The sequence below is a fragment of the Panthera uncia genome, chromosome A2, assembly GCF_023721935.1.
Source record: "Panthera uncia isolate 11264 chromosome A2, Puncia_PCG_1.0, whole genome shotgun sequence".
In the NCBI taxonomy this organism is placed as follows: Eukaryota; Metazoa; Chordata; class Mammalia; order Carnivora; family Felidae; genus Panthera; species Panthera uncia.
Genome location: NC_064816.1, coordinates 12413538 through 12434118, shown reverse-complemented (window position 1 = coordinate 12434118; position 20581 = coordinate 12413538). Strand labels below are relative to the sequence as shown.

At 57.1% G+C, this 20581-nt stretch overlaps 1 protein-coding gene across 1 annotated transcript; it reads right to left on the bottom strand.

Moving 5' to 3' along the window:
* Positions 1-414: 414 nt before the first annotated feature.
* Positions 415-20219, bottom strand: KCNN1 (potassium calcium-activated channel subfamily N member 1). The gene is made up of 8 exons (XM_049640220.1): positions 19738-20219; positions 18882-18977; positions 15955-16373; positions 12998-13139; positions 9600-9710; positions 8860-8987; positions 3982-4051; positions 415-1244 (listed from the first exon to the last, which is right to left on the bottom strand). The coding sequence occupies exons 1-8, from the start codon at positions 20137-20139 to the stop codon at positions 990-992; spliced, it is 1623 nt and encodes a 540-aa protein (XP_049496177.1). The 5' UTR covers positions 20140-20219; the 3' UTR covers positions 415-989.
* Between the last annotated feature and the right edge of the window lie 362 nt (positions 20220-20581).

The window sequence follows — 20581 nt, the reverse complement described above, 5'->3', positions numbered from 1 at the left end:
TTTCCTTGTGTCCAGAACCGGGAAGGTTCTGGAGGGGAACTCCAGCCCGCCCCAAGCCCACCCCGGAGGCCACTCTAACCCGAGGATCATACCACACCCTCCCCCACTTGTACTCCCCCCCTCCAGCGCCCTCCACCGAGGTTTTTTCGCTTTGACCCACGGGCCCCCGAGTTTGAATCCCGACTCAGCCCTCCTCGTTCTGCAGCCCCAGGCAGGTGGCTTCACTTCTCTGACCCGCGGTTTCCCCACCCCACCCGGGCCGGGTTCTGGTGACGAAGTGTGGTGATTTACGCGATGGTCCCTGTCCACGGCAGGTCCAATGAACAGGGTGCTCTTACTCATGTCACCTTCCCCACCGGACCCTGGTCCACTGTGGGTGCTCCAGCAAAGTCGGCTGGTAGAATGGGAAGGATGTCTCGATTATCTGCTGCCTCCTGCAGGCCGGGGCTGGGTCCAGGGGGGACTGCCGCTGCTGTCCTCAGGAGGTGTACCCAGCTGAGCTCCGGCTTGGAGGGCCACCAGGCTAGAACAGTCATGGCAGGGGCTCGCCTAGACCCCCACATCCGTTCTGGGACCTGGAGTCAGGTGGCCACCTCCCATGTCATGAGTGTCCCCCAGCCATGCACAACAGGCAGCAACTGGGTGGGTCCTGCTTTATTCAGAACTGGCAAGGACCCCTCTCCTGGTTGCTCAGTGCCCACCGGGGGCCTGGGGAAAGCCAGGGGGCCAGGGGACCAGAGGAAGCTCCTGGCTCCCCCCGGCTCCATTCAGGGAGGAAACGGGTGGTGGCCCACCCCTGCCCTCGCCTGCGGTCCGGCCCTGCCTTCTGCCCAGACGGTCTGGGTGGGGAGGGCCCTGGTCCACTCAGCCCAACTCAGCTTCGGCTCCTTGAACTCCAAGAGGCACCACTGTACAGGGCTTCCTGGATGGCGTGGACGTGGCGGCCACACGATGGCCAAGATTGAGGGGTCTGGTGGTGGGCAGGGTTGTCACCCGCAGTCTGAAGGGGCCATGGGTGGCCACCGGCACGGGGGGCTCTGGGCTGCCTGGTCCAGGGGTCCGGGGCCAGGCCGGGGAGGCAGGGGTGGGGGTGGCGGGCGTATGGCTTGGGCGATGAGGCCGGGCAGGGCCTGCAGGGAGGCGCCCAGCGCATCCAGGCGGCTTTCGAGGGCAGCCAGGCGGGCCTCAAGCTCCTCGTGCTGGGCGTGCAGCTCGGACATGAGGTCGTACATGACATTCTGAGTCTGCCAGAGACAGAGCGGGAGAGAGAGGAGAGGCCAAGTGAGAGAGAGGGAGGGCCAGGCGCAGAGATGGTTGACCAGCCCCAGTTGGGGGGGGGGGGCCAGGAAGGCGGACCCAAGTGAGGGACAACTGTGAGGACATGGCAGGGCCACAGGTCTCTTGCTGGGCCCCCGGAACTGGTAGAAGGAGAGACAAGAGGAGAGACAGGTCTTGGACGCCAGGCTGGGGGCCAGCAGGCCAGGGGAAGGTGGAGGGAGGTCCCGGGGCACAAGTGGTCAGAGCTGCCCTGAGGGGTTTAACTGGCCACCTGGACAGGCAGCCAAAGGGGGGGGGGGGGTCTTGGGTGGTGCCTTCACCCAGGGGAACCACGGCCCAGAGGCCCGGAGGGGGTTTGGGGCTGACGCTGCTCCAGGCTGGGGCCATGGCTGAGAGGGAGGAGGTCAGTTATGAACCGCCTCCCCGGGCCCCGCACTACACTGGGGACGGGACCGCTCCAAGGATCCGACCCGGTCACAGACCAGGGAGTACAGCAGCCACAACAACTACTGTTACGGTAGGCCATGGGATGTCCCCGCCGACTCGACTGCTCCCCACAATCCAGCAAGCAGGAGGCGGTTCTGCGACTGTCCACGTGGGCCGTGGGAGGGGAGGCTGGCCACTCCACGTGGCGGGCCAATGCTGCCACCAGGTGGCGATAGAACATCGTTCCTCATCTCTAACCACAGCTAAGCGCTGGGCACCCCCCCGCAAGAGGGACAGCCACTCCCCAGGCACCGCCTGGGATGGGAGAATTGACGCCGAGGCGGGGAAAGAGCCCCCAACCCCCCCGCTCCATGGAAGGGGGACAGGATGAGGCATCTACCACGACATTTTGCTGCGTTCCACCCCTAGCCTCTCCCTTCCAACCTCCATGCCTCAGAGGGCCGCGGTCCCCAGGGCCAGAGGATAACATCTGGAGGCATCCAGCCCTCTGATGATTTTTTTTTTTTTTCCTGGCCTCTGAGGTTTAAATTTTTTTTAAACTTGGAATACGCATGTGACTTTTATCAGAGATACACAAATTAAATCAGCAACCTTGGGCAGGAGCGCATTAAAGTTTAATACTGGAAAACATCTTAACCTTGTTAAATTAAAAAAAAAATCAGGAACCCATATGATCCAATCCAATTAAAGCCTTCCTTCAAAGAAGGCTTTGTTAAATGTACTCAGAGAGTATACTACCGTGATTGCAAGGTTTAAATAACTTTGAAAAATTCAAATTTCAGTCATCTGTACTAACAGAAGGAAGTGTGATAGAGATAATCCAAATTATAATATCTAGTGTCTCAAAGGCATTTCATATGTATTTATAGCCGTTATCTCACCCGACATCAAATTAGTTTGGCAAGGATTTTCCATATGCTTTTGGGACTATGTTCTCTCTACTACCAACGGAATGATTTCTTCAGGGTTCTAGAATATGTTTTTTCCTCCATAATGTTTCTTTCCAAATTAAGTTTATGTAGGTTAACATTATATCGCATTCTCTTGACCATGATGAAGAGAATGAGTCCGAAACGCTCTGGGTTTATAAGAAGCAGAATGGGACTTATAAGCATCTTCTGAAGATAATATTAAATTAACCTCAGACTAATTAAACTGATTCGGGGAGGGAGCCAATGAGCAGAGTTCACACATGAACTATTCGTGGAGGGTATGCCACTGCTCAGATGGGGGTTCAGAGCAGTGTGCCGAATATTCAAAGAGCAGGACTTGCTAATAAGACCAACAAATAGATTGGTGTATGCCATAAACTGATCTTACAGAGCTCTTGCAACCAGCTTTAACTTCCTGAAAGATGTTTCATTGCCGTGCAAAGAAGCTCTCTGCTGCTGCTAGGATTTGAATTTCCATCCGTAGCAAAAGAATTTTGATTTTCTCTTGAATTTTGGAGCTTGGATGTCGATATGCCTAAAACACAAAGGACCACTTCACCAATGTGGCCCACTAATTAGATATTCTTTTTTTTTTTTTTTAATTTTTTTTTTTAACGTTTATTTATTTTTGAGACAGAGAGAGACAGAGCATGAACAGGGGAGGGGCAGAGAGAGAGGGAGACACAGAATCTGAAGCAGGCTCCAGGCTCTGAGCTGTCAGCACAGAGCCCGACGCGGGGCTCGAACTCACGGACCGCGAGATCGTGACCTGAGCCGAAGTGGGCCGCTTAACCGACTGAGCCACCCAGGCGCCCCTAGATATTCTTATTAAAGGGGCGCCTGGGTGGCTCAGTTGGTGAAGCGTCCGACTTTGCCACAGGGCACGATCATGGTTCACGGGTTCGAGCCCCGCGTTGGGCTCTGTGCTGATGGCTCAGAGCCTGCAGCCTGCTTGGGATTCTGTGTTTTCCTCTCTCTCCGCCCCTCCCCTTCTCCTGCTCTGTCTCTCAGAACTAAATCAACATTAACAAAAAAGATATCCCTTTAAAGCTATTTTACTAGATACGGTTTAAAAAAAAAAAAAAGCTGCCAACGCTAAAAAAAAGTAGTTTACTTACAGATGTGGATTCCTAGCTTCTCTCTGACAAGCGGACCCTGTGGAGGCTTGCAGACCCGGCCTGAGTCCCCCCTCTGCCCTACCGGTGCCTGCACTGTTTCTCCCCGGGCAGGAGGCGGGCTCTGTTCTTTACTGAATGTCTCCCATCCTCCTTCGGAGGGGCCTGACCACCCCCTGCTGGCCTGGGGAGCCACCCACCCGGCTCACCTTGGCCAGGTCGGCGAGAGTGTTGGTCTGGTCATTCAGCTTCCCCTGCTCAATCTTCACACTCCGGAGCCTGGGAGACAGACAGGGGGGTGGGTAGACAGGGTTGGTGGAGGCTGCAGGGGAGTGGGGCCCTTCATGCACCCACCCCACCCGGGCTCGCCTTGTGGGACATGCAGAAGGTGGGAGATGAGGGGGGAGGTAGGGTCGGGCCCCGTGCTGCGCATTCCCTCCTAGCACACATGGGGTAGCAGGGCCTGGCGGGTGGCTAAGCCACCCCCGACAGCGTCCGCCTTCTGGCCACGTCCACGCGGCCCGATTCAGGATGTCCCGGGAACTTGGACTCCCAGGCCTAGGTGAAGGCTGCACACGCTGGACACGTGCCCTGGCCACCTCCTGGGGCCAGCGGGCAGTGATCCGCCAGCGGCCCTGGGCGTGTCCCCTGCCCCGCGAGCACCATGCACCCCTCAGCCCCCGGGATAGACTTACTTCTGAGCTCTGGCAGGCCCCGGCAGAGCAGAGAGAAATCACAAGGCAATTTTAATCTCCGTGCGGCCGGGTGCCGCGCGCCCAACCCTGCCCGCCTCCCACGTGCACGACTCCAAGACCAGACCGGGGGCCCTGGATGGCTGAGGGGCTGTCGCCCTGACTCTGCGAAGAGGCCCAGCCTGAGCGGGCAGCGCCAGCCCCTGGGGGACGCATCCGTTGGCCCCCCCTCCCTCCAGCCGCGCCCACCCAGCAAATGCAGCTGCCTGCAGCCTTGCGGTGCCACGGTATCCCAGTCTGTGCCAGGCACCTGGTCCCAGAGGTGGCATTCAGTCCAGGGAACTATCCCCATGCTGTTTCCCAAGAATAACGGGGCTCCGAGAGGCAAAGCCAGTGCCCACCGGCACTTCAGCGGGGATGGCCATTTGAAGATGGAGGGCTGGGGAGATAGATCTAGAAGCCAAGGACCGCCCGAGGCTGCCAGAAGCTAAAAGCGGCCTGGAACAGATCTTCCCCTAGCACCTTCAGAGGGCAAACAGCCCTGCCAACTCTGATCTTGGACTTCCGGCCTCTGGAACAGTGAGATAATAAATTCTACTGTTTTAAACCCCCCACTGGGTGGTACTCTGTTATCGCATTCCTAGCAAGTGCCCCCACGTCCCTCGATCTGTCCAGAGATCATGTCCGCCTTTTCACTGGCTGATCATACGGTGTTCCCGTCACGGAGACTCCCCAGCGCAAGACCTTGCCAAGGCTCCCTCATGCCCGCATATCAGGCCTCCAGTCTCCCTGGCATCACGCTCATTCCTACCTCCCCACCACTGCCCGGGCTGTGGACAATCCTTGCTATGCCCGCCCCCCTCCCTTTCGGCTTCCTAACCAAATCTCACCCACCCTTCAGGCCCTAGTTCCAACTTGTTCGGTTTTATCAGCTTTACGGGGCCATTTTTTTCTTTTTCTTTTCTGATTGGGAAGGGAGCAGGTTTAGGGGGACCCAAAGATTGAGTGAGGGGCGCCCGGCTGGCTTGGTCAGTGGAGTGGACGACTCTTGATCTCAGGGTTGTGAGTTCAAGCCCCATGTGGGTGATGGAGATTACTTAAAAATGAAATCGCTAAAAAAATTAAAAATGGGGGCGCCCAGGTGGCTCAGGTAGCTCATTTATAAATAAACAAAGAAACAAACAAACAAAGAAAGAAAGAAGAAGGAGACAGTCCTGCCCCAGAACAAAGGGAAGCAGGTAACTCACAGAGCAAGCACCTTCTCCTAAATTCCTACCCTCCTGCTTCCCTCCAACAACCTTCCGGAACCTCCCTTGGGGCAAAGTCCAGGACAGGGCCAATGTCTGTGCCCCCCATGCCTGGCACACCAGCTGGCATAGGAACTGCGTATACAGTAACCAAATGAACATATCGAGGGTGGTAATGACAACGTTGCTGGTTCTCCTGTTTAGAAAACACTGTACGGCAGGTAGGCGGAGGTGAATCCCCAGTTGTGTTCTATCCACACCTCATCCCTGGAGGAAAGGCACATTAACGACCATTGTCTCCACTTATAAAGATACAAAAACGAAGCTTGGAATAGCACAGTCGCTTGCCAAGGTCCCACAGTTAGGTGGCAGAAACCAGACTGGGACAACAGTAGTCAGTTACTAACTGCGGGAGGGCCAACGAGGGGGGGTCCCTGTCCTCAAGGGGCTTGGGGTCTTGTGAGATGGCACTGGACACAGTGAGGTTGAGTAAGTGTGGTACCAGCTCCTCTCCCTGCTTTTTAGATGATGGTGGAAGCAGAAGCAGAGGGCATCATGTGTTACCAGTATTTGTTCTGTGCCAAGGACCATGCCAGGCATTTCTGCATATCCTCCCATTTAGATCTCCCTGCAGTCTTGTGAAGTAGGGACTGTTATCATTTGAAACCCATCCAATTACAACAGTAAACACAATAAATGTAAATGTACTAAACTCTCTAGCTAAAAGACAAAGACGGTAAGGAGCCCGAAGAAACTCTGGGGGCAATGGATCTGGTTTGTTTTTTTTTTTATCTTGACTGTGCTAATTGTTATGTGGATGTATACATACGGTAACACTGATTAAACTATGCAGTTTAAATAGGTGCAGTTGACTATAGTCAATTATAGCTTAATAAAGCTTTTTCTTTTTTAATTTTTTTTAAATGTTTATTTATTTTTGAGACAGAGAGAGACAGAGCATGAATGGGGGAGGGTCAGAGAGAGGGAGACACAGAATCTGAAATAGGCTCCAGGCTCTGAGCTGTCAGCACAGAGCCCGACGCGGGGCTCGAACTCACAGACCGCGAGATCATGACCCAAGCCGAAGTCGGACGCCCAACCGACTGAGCCACCCAGGCGCCCCCTTTTTTTTTTTTAAGAGAGGCAAAGATTATTAAACAGGATTAAAAAGTTGAAATCCAGCTGGCTGAGCTTCCTCTCCTATGGCCTGCTCTCCTCATGGCCACACTCGTTTACCTTCTGACATCCCAGAAGCTGGGCTGTTTCAGCCACACCCTCAGCTCTGCTCCAACCCAACCTTCCTACTCTACCATTGACACCAGGGTTCTCCATGCTGCCTCTTGTCTCTTTTCTCCACAGCTGAATCAGCTGCCTTGCTGCTGTACTAGTCCAGCCTCTAACACTATTCACTTTACTTTGTGACTCATTGGTCCCTGAGTCTGGCCTAGGAGCTCCCGGGGCAGGGAGCCATCTGATTTTCTTAGGGGAACCCAATCGTGAATAGGTTTTCCCACAACACGAGAGATGGGAATCCATGGGCTCATTCTGAAAAGTGCCTAAATATGTTTTTACTATTTAAAAAAATTTTTTTTAACGTTTATTTATTTTTGAGACAGAGAGAGACAGAGTATGAACAGGGGAGGGTCAGAGAGAGGGAGACACAGAATCTGAAACAGGCTCCAGGCTCTGAGCTGTCAGCACAGAGCCCGACGCGGGGCTCGAACTCATGGAGTGTGAGATCATGACCTGAGCCGAAGTCGGCCGCCCAACCGACTGAGCCACCCAGGCGCCCCTGTTTTTACTATTTTAAATCAGGTACCACAGGACTCAGTTGTAATTTATATTTGAGTGCCTCACTCCCAGGATTTGGAGCTGTTTAAAATTCTAGACTGGGTGCTGGTCTCATACACCCTCAATGTGGCTACCGAACATTTGAAAGGTGGATGGTCTGAATAAAAATGGACTGTAAATAAATGTAAAATACACAATAGAATTTGAAGATTTAGCACAAAAAAAATTCTAAAATACCTGATTTTTTTATACTAATCATGTTAAGATAATATTTTGCATCTATTGCATGAATATATTAAAATTTATTTCACTTGTTTTCATTACTATTTTAAAATTTTATTATTATCATCATCATCATCATTATTATTATTAAAGTAGGCTTCATACCCAGAATGGAGCCCAACACAGGGCCCAAACTCACAGCCCCAAGATCAAGACCTTGATCAAGAGTCAGACACTGACTGAGCCACTCAGGTCCCCCTTTTTTACTTTTTTTTAATGTAGCTACTAGGAAATTTAAAACTATATAGTGGTTTACGTGATATTTCCAGTGGACAGCGCTTGGCATATGATAGCCTGGCCCAGCCCAACTCTGGCCAGCTACCTGTTTTGGGAAAATAAGGTTTTATTAGAGGATAGCCCACCCACTCCTCTTCACTGCGTTCCTGCGACAGTGGCAGAGTAGAGTAGTTGTGACAGACCGTCTGGTCCACAAAACCTGAAATATTTGCCCTCCGGCCCTTTATAGGAAAAGTTTGCCAACTCTGGCTGCACACTGGACTCACCCGAGGAACTTACACTTAAGCTCACGGTGCATCCCAGACTCTGCTGTGTTGGGTGCAGCCTGTGGGCCTTTTAGAGCCCCGTGGGTGGTTCCAGTGAGCAGCCAAGGTTGAGAACTACTTGACTAAATAATTCTCAGGACAAAGGGACAAGAGAGGGAATCAAGGAATTTCTAGTTACCCCACATGATCACATGGATCAGGACACAAATTTAATTCGGAGCTTCCTGGCAGCCAAAGCAAAAAAGGGAAATTGCTTCATCTCTAAAAGGTAAAACAATTTTGGCTATTCTGGAGAATACAATATGCTTCTTGCCATTTATTTGGGGTGGGTTGCATGACTTATCAACGGTGATCGCCCTGGACAAGTGCTGGGCCCATCACCTGCCTCCTTCTGACCATCCCACCCAGCACAGACACTGCAAGCCCCAACCAACTGACCACCCGGCATGGGAGGGGCCGTGATGAGGCCATGCTGAGCTGTCTGGCCTGGCCTGTAGCCTCCTCCCGAGGACCACAGTTGCCTCTGCACCAGGTGGACACAGAAACGTGAGCGGGAAAGGTGCTGGACTTACTGATGGATGGCTTGGAGGAACTTACGCTGGTGTTTCCGAACCCGGGCGTGGTCTGGCTTCTTCACCAGCCTAGTGTGTTTGTAGATGAGCCACGTCTCCCTGAGAACGTTAGCAGCGGCATTTTTTACCTGGGGCCAGAAAAAGAACAGTTCCTCAAGGCAGGCACGAAACTGTGGAAGGCTCTGGAAACTTCCGGAAACCTCCAGAAACTTCTAGAAACTCCTGGAAATGCCCCTCTGGGATCCTGGGACCGTAAGGCAAGGACATGTTTACGTGGCCACACCTGCACTGTGTGGGTCTGTCTGTGTGTGTGTGTGTGTGTGTGTGTGCACTTCATTTGTATCATTCAGCATGGGTCAGACCCTTTCTATACACCTTGCAAATGTTATATCAGTGAGTCTACACCCGCTGGCATCTCTCTCACTTTACACATGGGGAAACTGAGGCACAGGGCGGTCGACCTGCCAAGGTCAGACAGCTTTTAAGTTGTACCCGGCTGCCTGGCCCCCAAATGCCTGCCTCTTGCTGTGTGGCTCAGGGCGGGGCTATGACCAGGCACACAGGTGGGCACCTGGGGCCACTGCCGCGTCTCTGTGCATGGTTCATGCACATTCACGTGGGCAGCAGAGCGCAAGGCAGGGCAGTGACCGGTGGGCACGTGCACATGCCTGGCACGTACAGAAGTGAGGTGGGGAGGGTCTGCCCTTGATGACCGAGAAGAGGACGTGGCTGGTCTTTACCCGCTTGGTGAGCTGAGTGTCCATCATGAAGTTGTGCACGTGTTTCTCTGCCTTGGTGAGCTCCAGTTTCCGGGCCACCACGGCCACCACAAGTGCTGTGCAGCCGGCCCCCTGCATGCGGAGGGTGGGGAACGCATCAGTGTCCTGCCCCATGTAGGTCCCGGGTCACAGGCAGGACGCCCTCCCTCCTCCAGGAAGCCTGCCCTGACTCCACCCTCACCTTTACCTTCTAAGCCCACAGTGTTGGCAGGTCCCACCTGCTGAGCTCACTGACTCCCAGTCCCACCTGCTTAATATCGGTTGAATGTCTGGGGACTGTGTCCCACTGATGAGCTCATCTGATCCCCAACAGCCCCGGGAGGTAATACCACTCTTATCCCCACTAGACGGAGAGGGAAACTGAGGCTTGGAGATAAGAAAGGGAGAAGAAAAGGGCAGGATCTGCAGGTACGTTCAGAACATGGAGGAGGGAGGATTTGGAAAGCATTTCCCTCGAGGCGCTGGGGTCTGGGTGTTGAGGGCAGAGACCCAGACAACACGTCTTCCTACAGTCATGGCGGGGGTCAGTTGGCAGGGTGAGAAGGCAGCGTGAGTGAAGGGTCAGGCTGGCTGCCTGCGGTGGGGCATTCGCAGGTAGGAAGGAGCAGAGCGGAGGTCCCAGGAGGGGTGGGGAGTGGAGGGGAGAATGGTGGCCTCCCCGCCTGATGCAATCACACTCCCCAGGATGCCCTAAATGGCAGATCTCCTGGCTGGTGAAGGAGGTCAGAGAGGACTTGTATGTCTACAGGGAGCAGCCTAGGAGAGAGAGAAAGAGAGAGAAAAGAGCAGGAGCGAGGACCCAAGAGAGGAGAGGGCAGACAGGCGGAGGGGGGCAGCAAAAAGTGACGTGGGAGGGAGGGAGAGGGTCTGCCACCAGGGAGCAGGGGCCAGGGGCCAGCCTAGAACCCCCAGGAGTGTCATCAGCCCCAGAAGTGCCCGAGGCCGGTGACAGCAGCAGGTGAGGGCGGCCAGCAGGTGTTCAAGGCAGGTGGCGGGAGCAGGGGTGAAGGGGGGAGGCAGTTCCCCGCCTGCACTGAAGGCTGTTCCTGCTGCTTTCCTGCAAGCTGCTTGCTCCTGAGGCCATGACCTCCAAGAAGGAAGAAGGGAGAGTTCGGCCTGGGACACTTGGCCAGGGATGCTCAGTTCTTCTTAGGGATGGAAGGAAACATCTATGGGGAGGGGTGGGCCAGGGCCACCATCGGACGGTCCTGGGCAGGCCTGGGTCCCCACACGCCCCGCCAGGGCGACATGGGCAGGCGATGTGGACAAGGTCGCCTTCTGAGCAAACCCTGACATAGGTTCCTGGAGTCTGTTCTCAGAAGAAGCCCTGTCAACTGGGGCAAAGAAACATCCTGGGCGGGGGGGGGCACAAAAAAACACACAAACAAACGAAACAAAACGAAACAAAACCCTCCAGATGGAATACTACGCAGAAAGGAAAAAAAAAAGACATCTGGTGGCTCCGCAAAATATAGCATGGAAACCACGTCCAGCAAAAGACGCCAGGCTCAGAGGGGGCCACACTGGGATGCCCTGAAGTTCAAGAACAGACAAACGCATGGCTGGTGAGATCCTGCACAGGGCAGTGACCGGGAGCGGACAGGCTTGGGCAAGGACGGCAGAGAGAGCCAAGAGGAGAGCTAGAAACCAGCCCAAGCGTGACCACCCGTGTGTGTGCCAACAGCGAGGGCGGAGACGTGGCCACACAGGGAACTCATTTTCCAGAAGGAGCCATGTCCCAAAGAACGGGACTCGGCGTTTCCATTTTGTCTTGGGCTTTCCGGGTTTGAGCTCGCCTTACCTGAGTCCTTTTTTGGTTCTTTTGTAAAGTTCGTTTGCCTGTAGTGGGGGCTGGACTGTGGCCCGCCTTTAGTTTTTCCCCTTCGCCTCTTGCAAAGTAACACAAGCAAATAGGCGTGGTGCCATTTCACAAGAGGGGGGCCGTGTCAGCGCAGCCAGGAGAAGGGAGGCCCCGCGGTGGGGGCCCGAGGAGGACGTGGAGCCCCCAGCTTCTGCTCAAACAGCTTAGAGAGGGTGAGGAGAAATGGGGACAGAGCCGTGGGCCTCGGGACATAGTGACAACTGACCACGGTCTGCGAGCAGCGAAACAGGGTGGGCAGAGGCACCGTTAAGATGCTCCTTCCGTCTGCGGGAGAAAAGGAAACTCTTGTGGGGATCGTGCCCTATGTTTGCCAGAACGGAGGAGGAGTGGCCTGGCGTGGAACCTGGGGGTGGGATTAAGTCAGCTTCTTTGGTGCTACTTTGGTCCCACCGATGCTCACTGTTCTTCACAAATGAACAGGTTATTAACTGGGGACTGGGGAGAGGAGTTCCCTATCACGCATCCGATAATCTGCAACCCAAAACACGGAAGAGCATTTGTGAAGGAGGTGGAAGCTTGGAGAAAGAAGGTTCCAGAAGGAGGGGATGAGCAGCAAAACCGAAGATGGGACCAGGGAAAGAAGGTGCTGGGTGTCAAAGGCTGCCCACACCCACCGACAGACTTGAGAAGCCTTCGGGGGAGAAGGGGTGCTGTCAGGGCCCGACGAGTCACAGGGGACGAGCTTCACAGCATGGGGGCTCAGTGGGGTGCTTGGGATGTCCCAAGAATCAGGCAAGGCTGGGGAAGGGAGCCGTGACGGCACAACCCAGAGGGTGTTGACTGGGTGTCCACAGCATTCACCGTTCTAGACGTTTCACATAAAGGAACAGACTTGAGGGGCGCCTGGGCGGCTCAATCAGTTGAGTGTCTGACCACGGCTCAGGTCGTGATCTTGCGGTTTGTGAGTTTGAGCCCCATGTCGGGCTCTGTGCCGGCAGCTCCGAGCCCGGAGCCTGCTTGGATTCTGTGTCTCCCTCTCTCTCCTCCCCTCCCCTGCTCGTGCTCTGTCTCGGTCTCTCTCAAAAATAAAGAGAAACATTTAAAAAATTTAAAAAGACATAAATAAATAAAAAGGGACAGACTTGAGCTTCACGATGAACAGAGGAGATGGGCACCGGTTATAGCTGGGGAAACTGAGGCATGGAAGCATCAAGTCCCTAGCCCTGGACCCCAGGGCTGTGAAGTAAGCAGGCTGCAGAGAATAAAGGGGCAGACAAACGCCGGGCTAACAGCGGACCACAGCATCCAGCCCTGCGGGGACCACAGGAGTTACATACCTAGGGCTGGAAGAAGCCAAGAAGACATGCCCCCCAGGAAGCCCAAGGCTGCAGATTTCTGAGTCACGGCAGGGGTAAGGAGGAGGGGGAGGGTGAAGGTGCAGGATGACACAAAGATGAAGGGGCAGGCTGATGCATTATGGTTCACAATGAAGTGAGCTCCCCATCAGTAGGGGGTGTGCAAGGGCCCCCGCCCTTACCATGATGCCAGTGAGCAGGCACACGCCCTTCCCGCAGTAGGTGTGGGGCACCATGTCGCCATAGCCGATGGAGAGGAAGGTGATGGAGATGAGCCACATGGCCCCCAAAAAGTTGCTGGTCACTTCCTGCTTGTCATGGTACCTGAGGGGAGCCGGGGAAGGCCCAGTCAGTCCACACTGGTCTCTCTGCCTTCATCATACCCTCTGGTGCCCTGGGTCCACCCGGCTGGGTGGGGACCCTGACTACAAGCAGCGGACCACTTTGAGGGCTCGAAAAGGTACCGCTGCAGGGAGAGGGGATGGTCAGCATCCTCCCAAGGGTACCGTCGGGCAGAGGGCACCCGCACTCTCCTCCCAGGATCCCTTCCACCATTCTCCCTTCACCCCCACCCCAAGCTGCCGCCCAGGATGTGTGCCCTCCCTGGCCCTGGTCCGGGGGCAGAGGGGTCCGGGTGAGGGTACGTCCACTGTGTCCACGCGATCCCCCTCCCAAAGACAGACGCACAGACAGACGCAGACACAGGTGGCCACGGGTGCCAGAAGCGGCAGGGAGTGGAGGTGAGGATTCAGGTGAGACATCGGGAAGAACTTCCCCAGCCAGCAGGGCTCCGTGAGGTTGAGGGGGCAGGGGGAGAGGGCCCCTGGGGGACACGGGTGGTATTCCAGGACTTGGGAGCAAAAGGGAAGTCAGTATGTGTGGGGCAGCACCGATGGTCCCCAAATCCCAGGCTTAGGGTTTGTTTGGGAGTTGGGGAAGGAGGCGGCAGCTTGGCACTGGGGGGAGGCTGGCGGTTAACTTTTTGGTATGGGGGGGGTGGGCCCCAAGGGACATGAATTCGTCCCTGGCCATGGCCAGCCCTGCGAACCCGGTCACGTGGGCTACAAACACGTCCTACCTACGGTCAGCCCAGGCCAGGGGTCAGAGGGGTTTAGCTCGAGGTTCCCCAGCCTGTGGAGCCCCTCCAGCTCAGGGAGCCCTTTCCTGATGACCCACTCTTTCCCAGGCCTCAGGCCCTGAGGGGGCTCAAGGTTAGAGGTCAACTGAGGTGGCGCAGAGGAGGGGGGACGCTGGCAGGGGCAGGACAGGGGAAGCTGGGGGGGGGGAGGGCTGCTCCAGGCAGACAGGGCTGGAGTCAGGGGCTCAAGAGGAGGCCATAGAAGCCCCCAAAGGAGGATGGGAAGGCTGGAGACCTTCTCGGCAGGTGTGGTGTTTGGGAGTCCCTGTCGGGATGCCATTCCAGGCCCCTCCTCCTGGGCTGCCAGTCTGCTTGCTGGGTGCGGGGGACCTGGGACTGAATCCCACCGAGGCATCTGAGCCCCAAGTTACCCTGGCTTCTGTCTCCCGGTAAACCAGCACCCCATACCAGCAAGTAAGACAAGAGGGAGGCCCTCCAGCAGCGGGTGGGGGAGCCCGGGGCCTGGCTGGAGCTGTGGTGGGTGCTGCAGGACCCCCCGGGACTACCTAGGACCAGAGAGTGGGGGACATGCGGGAGGCAGGGTGGGGGTGGGACAGAGCCGCAGGGGTGGAGCGAGGCAGGCGAGGGGGCTTCAAGCAGCATCATAGGGCTCAGAATTTAGGATTGGCTGCCCCCCTGGTCCTGCCCCGTTCCCTGCCCCAACCTGGGGACCCCTGCGATGACCTAGACTGCACCTCAAGGATGCCCGAGGAGGGGAGCCCCTCTCTCACTCCCCAGACCACAATCCTGACCCCGCCGTGACAGGGTAGGGGATGGGCTGTGGGAACTGGCATAGGGATCCAAGCAGGGGTCCAAGGAGACCCCGTCTGGTCCCAAGACGGTAAGCCTCGAGGACGAGAAGGGCTGGGCCCTCGCCCCCATGAGCCCCACATCAGGCTGAGGCAGGCGCCATGGAGGAGATTAAGGGGTGAAGACGGGGGTCCTGGGGGGACAAGTCCAGCCCAGGGACCCCCAGGAAGCCCAGTCTCAGCCCCACCTGCCATACACCCTTCCAGGGCCTTCCCCAGCAAAGCATGAGGTAGGAGAGGCTCTTTCCCAGCCAAGGCACCCCCACGTCCCGAGAGGCCCAGTGCAGACCCTCCCTTTCCCGAAGCACCCTGTGGGTCTCAGGGCCGACCAGGAATCAGGCCCTCAGGAATGTCCCTTTGCCCCAGAGCCTCCATTTCCCCATCTGTAAGTTGGGTGAATGGCCTGCACCTTCCAGGGCTGTTGAGAACAAACCCCGTGCAGAGAGAGGTACTAAAGGCAGGGCCAGGTTTTATTTACTCCAGACCCACCTAACTCTCCGGAGGGGCTGTCCAAGTCCCCCAGGGTCAGCTGTCCAGACAAAACCCTCCCCAACCTCGGAGACAAGGACCTCCAGGATGCCCAGTGGACACGGCCGGAGAGCAGTCCTGGGCCTGACTCCGAACTTGCCTGCCCCGGCCCCGCCTCACCTCCCTATGCACCAACGCACCCCCCCGCCCCACCCCACCTTGCGGCAGCTAATCTTAAATTCCTGGCGGACAGGACGGCAGCGGCTCTGTGCACACAGCTTGGTCAAGGGTAGGACTCACATGTTTTCCCTACAGTCCGGTGGGGCGGGCGGAGGGGAGAAGGAGAGCTGGTTAAATTGTGGGGGAAACAGGCAGATGGGGGGCGGGGGGCATCCTGTTCCTGCTGCCTCCACTGCCCTGGGCCAGAGGTCAGAGGTTAGCTGCTCGCAGTGGAAGAGCTGGGAGAAAGACGAGCATGAGACCCGCCCCCACCCCACCCTGGGGGAGAGGCCTGGGGTCCCAGGGGGGTGTCGTTTGGGGTAGGGGACAGGATACACAGGCTGGAGTCCCAGGGATGAGGGGGCCGCGCTTGAAGGACGGTCACTGAGGCCAGGAACTGGGAGGGGGGGGGGTATCATGTGGGTCAGGGGCTGTGATGGCCAGGGGAGCCCTGGGTCCCCGGAGCCGCGGGAGGGCACGGTGGGCCCTGGGGCCGGGGGCGTACCTCTCACAGACCCGCACCGTCCAGGCGGCGACGATCCAGGAGGAGATGCTGAAGACGAGCAGCACGGTGCCCGGGCAGATGGTCATGAGTGTCTTCATGACAAAGCGTGTGTTGAAGGTGACCTTGTTGAGGGCGCCGATGCTGCGGCTGGAGGCATCTGTGAATATCTTGCTGTGCAGCAGCATGACGCGGCCCAACAGGTAGAGGCGCAGGAACATGGGGACAGACAGCAGCACGTCCACGTCAGCCTCGGCTGCCGACGGCGCGTACGTGAAGGCCAGGCGCGCCGTCCACGTGAAGCGGTAGTGACCCGGCACCGGGTGGATGGCGCACACGGCCAGCTCCAGAGAGATGAGGAAGACACGCTCGCATGTCATGGCGATGCGCCAGTCATCCGCCCCGTTGTCCACCATGAACAGCTGTGGGGGGCGGGACGGGGGGGGGGGACAGGCGGCGGTGGGTGTCAGACTCGCGCCCGTGCCCCCTCAGGGAGGACCCCCCCTTCCCCCCCCAGCCTTCGAACCCCTGGTTTGGCTTTTATGAGAAACACAGCCTCAGACGCGAAACTCCCTAGCTCTCGGGGTCAGCCACGATTCAAATTAAATGTGGGACGGGTGTTTCCCAAAGAAGAAAACACGGGGTTACCAAGGGCCTAGCAATCTCGTCCCCGGGGACACAGGCAAGAGAAATGAAAACGAGCACTGGAAAAAAAAAACAAAAACAAAACATACAAAACAAAACAAAAGAAAAAACCAGCATTGGGACAAATCCTTGCACGCAAACAATTAACCCAAAGCGGAAACCACCCAAGCGTCTGTCAATGAATGAATGGGATCCTTCCAAACAATGGGGTATTATTCGGCCGTCAAGAGGAAGGAGCTCTGACACACGCTGCCATGTGGCAGAACCTCGAAAACATGCCGAGTCGAAGAACACAGGCACCAAAGGCCACCACCCAGAGCCGAGGGGACAACGCTGCCACCCCAGTGGGCTCGGAAACCGCGGCACTGAGCGTTCAGAACGCAGAGAATTTGCCTTGGGAGCTCTTTGACTTGCTCAGCATCTGCCAACTTTCCTTCTTTCAGATTTCCCTTCTGGAACAGGAAGGCCTATCCTACGCCTGTCCCACCCCTGCATCTTGGGAGACGGTGATTTGTCCGGCTCTTGGCTGGAGAATGAGGGGCACCTCAGTCTCACCCGTATCTGATACATGGATTTGGGAGTTGGTGCCGGAATGCCTTAAGACTTTGGGGCAGGCGGGAAGTTGTGAATGCATTTTGCATGGGAGGAGGACATGAATTTGGGGGATGGGCCCGAGGCTGAAATGTTCTGGACTGACTTGTGTCCCCTCAAAACTCATAAATTGAAGCCCTAACTCCCATTGTGACTGTATTTGGAGAGAGACCACCCCCCCCCCCGCCGCTTTTTTTTTTTTTTTAAGTAGGCTCCATGCCCAGTGTGGGGCTCGAACTCACGACCCTGAGATCGCGACCGGAGCTGAAATCAAGAGTCAGACATTGAACCAACTGAGCCACCCAGGTGTCCCTGGAGAGAGGGTCTTTAACGGAGTAATTAAGGTTAGGGGTGCCTGGGTGGCTCAGTCAGTTAAGCGTCCGACTCTCGATTTCAGCCCAGGTCACGGTCTCACCGTTCGCGGGTTTGAGCCCCCATCAGGCTCTGCTCCGACAGCGTAGGGCCTGCTTGGGATTCTCTCTCTCCCTCTCTGACCCTCTCTTGTTCACCCCCCCCCCTCTCTCTCAAAATAAATAAATGAACATTAAAAAAATCAAGGAAGTAATTAAGGTTAAATGAGGTCATAAGGGTGGAACCCTGCTCCCACAGGACCGGTGTCCTCGTAAGAAGAGGCGACTCCAGGGACGCGCGCACACAGAGGAAGCCGAGAGGACACAGGGGGGAGAAGGCAGCCGTCTGCAAGTGGAGGAAAGGGGCCTCAGCAGAAACCGACCCTGCCAGCACCTGATCTTGGACTTCCAGCCCCAGCACCCTGAGAACACATTTCCTGCCGTCTCAGCCCCTCGGCTGTGGTGCTCTGTTAAAGCAGCCGGGAGCACCCTCACACAGTGCTTCGGTCTTTTAGTGGTTGAATCACATCCCACTGTGTGGGCACACGACATTTTGTTGGGCCATACACCGGGGATCTGGGTTGTTTCCACTTGGTGGTACCCGCGAATAGGGCTGCTAGGTGCATACGTATACGAGTTGCGTGTGGATGTAGGCGGTGTAGGTTTTCATTTCTCTTGGATGCCCCCGGGGATCTCTGCAGGTGGATCAACCCAGGCAGGGATTTTCCTCCACCCACCTCCCGTCAGACCACGGCTCCTTCAGGCCAGGGGTCCGGGGCCAGAGTCGGGAGCCAGATCTGACACCCTCTGGCATCCCCAGGCCCCGGTGCCAACCCCAGGTGACATCTGCCTGCTGTGACAGGCTGTGACAGCACGCCCTGAGCTGGGCTCTCCGGGGTCCATCGAGGTTTCAGTGAACTCCCGAAACAGGAGAACAGCCTCCCTGGCATGTAACAAATCTTTCAAATGCAGGGTCTAACCGAATAGGAACAGAAGGCTGGGGTCACAAACACTGGCTTCCAAGGCTGCAAAACCTCGGAAGACCCCCAGGGCTGCGAAGATGACTTATGTGTGCCAGACCCCAGCTCACCTCTGGCTCCCTCGTTGTCCTCTCCGCGCCCCCCCCCCCCAATAACCAATGAAAAATAAAACATAGACAAGTATTCTAAAGAAATTTAGAGTGATCTAAAGGGCATGTCTTCAGAGAGGTCTTTTTTTTTTTTTTCTATAAAGAGGCCTCTGGTCCTTTCGTGTTTTAGGGGGCTGGGGTCCCAGGTGGCTGGTACGGGGAGGGGTCTCTGGGGGCACGGAGAGGGGAACTGCCCTGGCCAGCCCGCCACTGACCTGGATCTCCCTGGCGTGGTAGAGGACCACCAGGCCCAGCAGGATGACCGTGGAGAGGCTGATGAGGCATTTCAGTGCAAACGAGTATAGGGACTCCTGGGCGGAGAGAGAGAGGGCAGGAGGACAAGGGCGCTGGGGGGTGGGTGGCCCTCCTGACCCCCCCCACCTGGGCTCCCCCCTCAGGAAGGAATGCTCCTGTCCTTCCTCCTCAGGCCTGGGTGGATGGCAACGCTGGCCTATACTTCAGAGTTGATAAGGCCTGGCCTCCTAAAGGCCCAGCATGTCACAGCTGATAAGGCCTGGCCTCACGTAGGCACTTCACCGTTTAGAAGGCCTCGCCGCATCCCCCGGCGGCATTTCACAGTCTACCGGCGGACGTGCCCCGATCTCTCTCTCTCTGTCCTCACACACCCTTGGGTGGCACGAGGGGGCGTGCAGCCATAGCTGCAGCCCAACCCGATCATTCTCAGGAGGAGAAGCTCTTTCCGGGCTCTGAGGCCCAGGCCTTCGCTGGGGCTCTCCTGTCCTAGGCCTGGACTGGGGGGCAGCCGCCACCCCCTCACCCCCACCACCCTTAAGCCAGGGTGTGGCCTCTTGGTGCAGGGCAGAAGGAATGGGCTGGAGCCTAACTCCCCCATGTACAGCCCGCCTGCAACCCCCACAAGGTAGACACAGTGGGAGGCCCAGTACCCACCCCCTGCCCTGCCTCCAGGACCCCCGCCCCCCTACTTCTCCAGCATCTTCCACCTGCTCCTCCTGGGGCCAATATGGTCCCTGAGCCCACGCCCCAGGGGCAGCGAGGAGCCACGTGGGCCCACAGGGCCCTCCCTGGGCCAAGGGGAAAGGCCACGCCTACCTTGGTGTAGACCCCCCAGGACAGCTCCGTCTCGGTCACCATGACGACAATGCCAAACATGGCGAAGATGAGGGCGTAGTCACTGAGGCGCTTCCGCTTCTCGAAGAGCGCCCGCCGGTGGCCCAGGCGGTGGCCCACGTTTGGGGTCTTCCCCAAGTCCCTCCTCCTGCCTGCCTCATCCTCTTCATCGTCTTCCTCCTCTTCTTGGTCCTGGGGCTGCCCCCGGGGACTGCCGGGTGAGGGCCGGGCTGGCTCACTCTTGGCCACCACCACCTGGAGGCCTGGGCCATGTGGGGGCTGGGGGGGGTGGCCGGCCTCGGGCTCCGAAGGGTCTCTGCCCAGGGCACCCAGCCCGCTGCCCAGCGGCCGCCCCCCACAGCCATTGTGGCTGTGGCTGTTCATGACTATGTGGGTGCCGGGGTTGGGCTCGCCGTAGGCCACCCGGGGCCCGGCATGGCTCGGTGACCGTGCTCCTGTGCCGACCTGAGGGGCACGAGGGACACAGTCAGGGAAGGGCCTTGCCAACCGACCAGAGGGCAGGGACCCCTGTCACCACCCCAAGACATTTCTGAGGCTCAGGAAGCCCTGTACCCAGACACGTGACTGACACGTGGGTTGGCCATCCGAGAAACACCCAAGTCAGCCTATATTCCTCTCCTGCTCAAAACCCTCCCATGGCTCCCCAGTGCTGCTGCACAAAAACCAAAGACCTCACTGTGGCCAGGAGGCCCTCTGTGGTCTGGCTCCTACCCACCTCAACCCTCTCACTCTTCCAGAGTCATCCTCTTCCAGCCACATAAGCATCCCCATCACCAGATCCTGACAAGCCTGGTCCAGCCTGGGG

What these genes read in the sequence shown, in the direction of transcription:
- KCNN1 (XM_049640220.1), bottom strand. Translation starts at nt 20,139, where the DNA reads ATGAACAGCCACAGCCACAATGGCTGTGGGGGGCGGCCGCTGGGCAGC. An exon ending in CCTGGGGGGTCTACACCAAG is followed by an intron (nt 18,978 to 19,737) that starts GTAGGCGTGGCC and finishes CTCTCCGCCCAG; the next exon opens with GAGTCCCTATACTCGTTTGC. An exon ending in ACACTCAGCTCACCAAGCGG is followed by an intron (nt 8,988 to 9,599) that starts GTAAAGACCAGC and finishes TTCTGGCCCCAG; the next exon opens with GTAAAAAATGCCGCTGCTAA.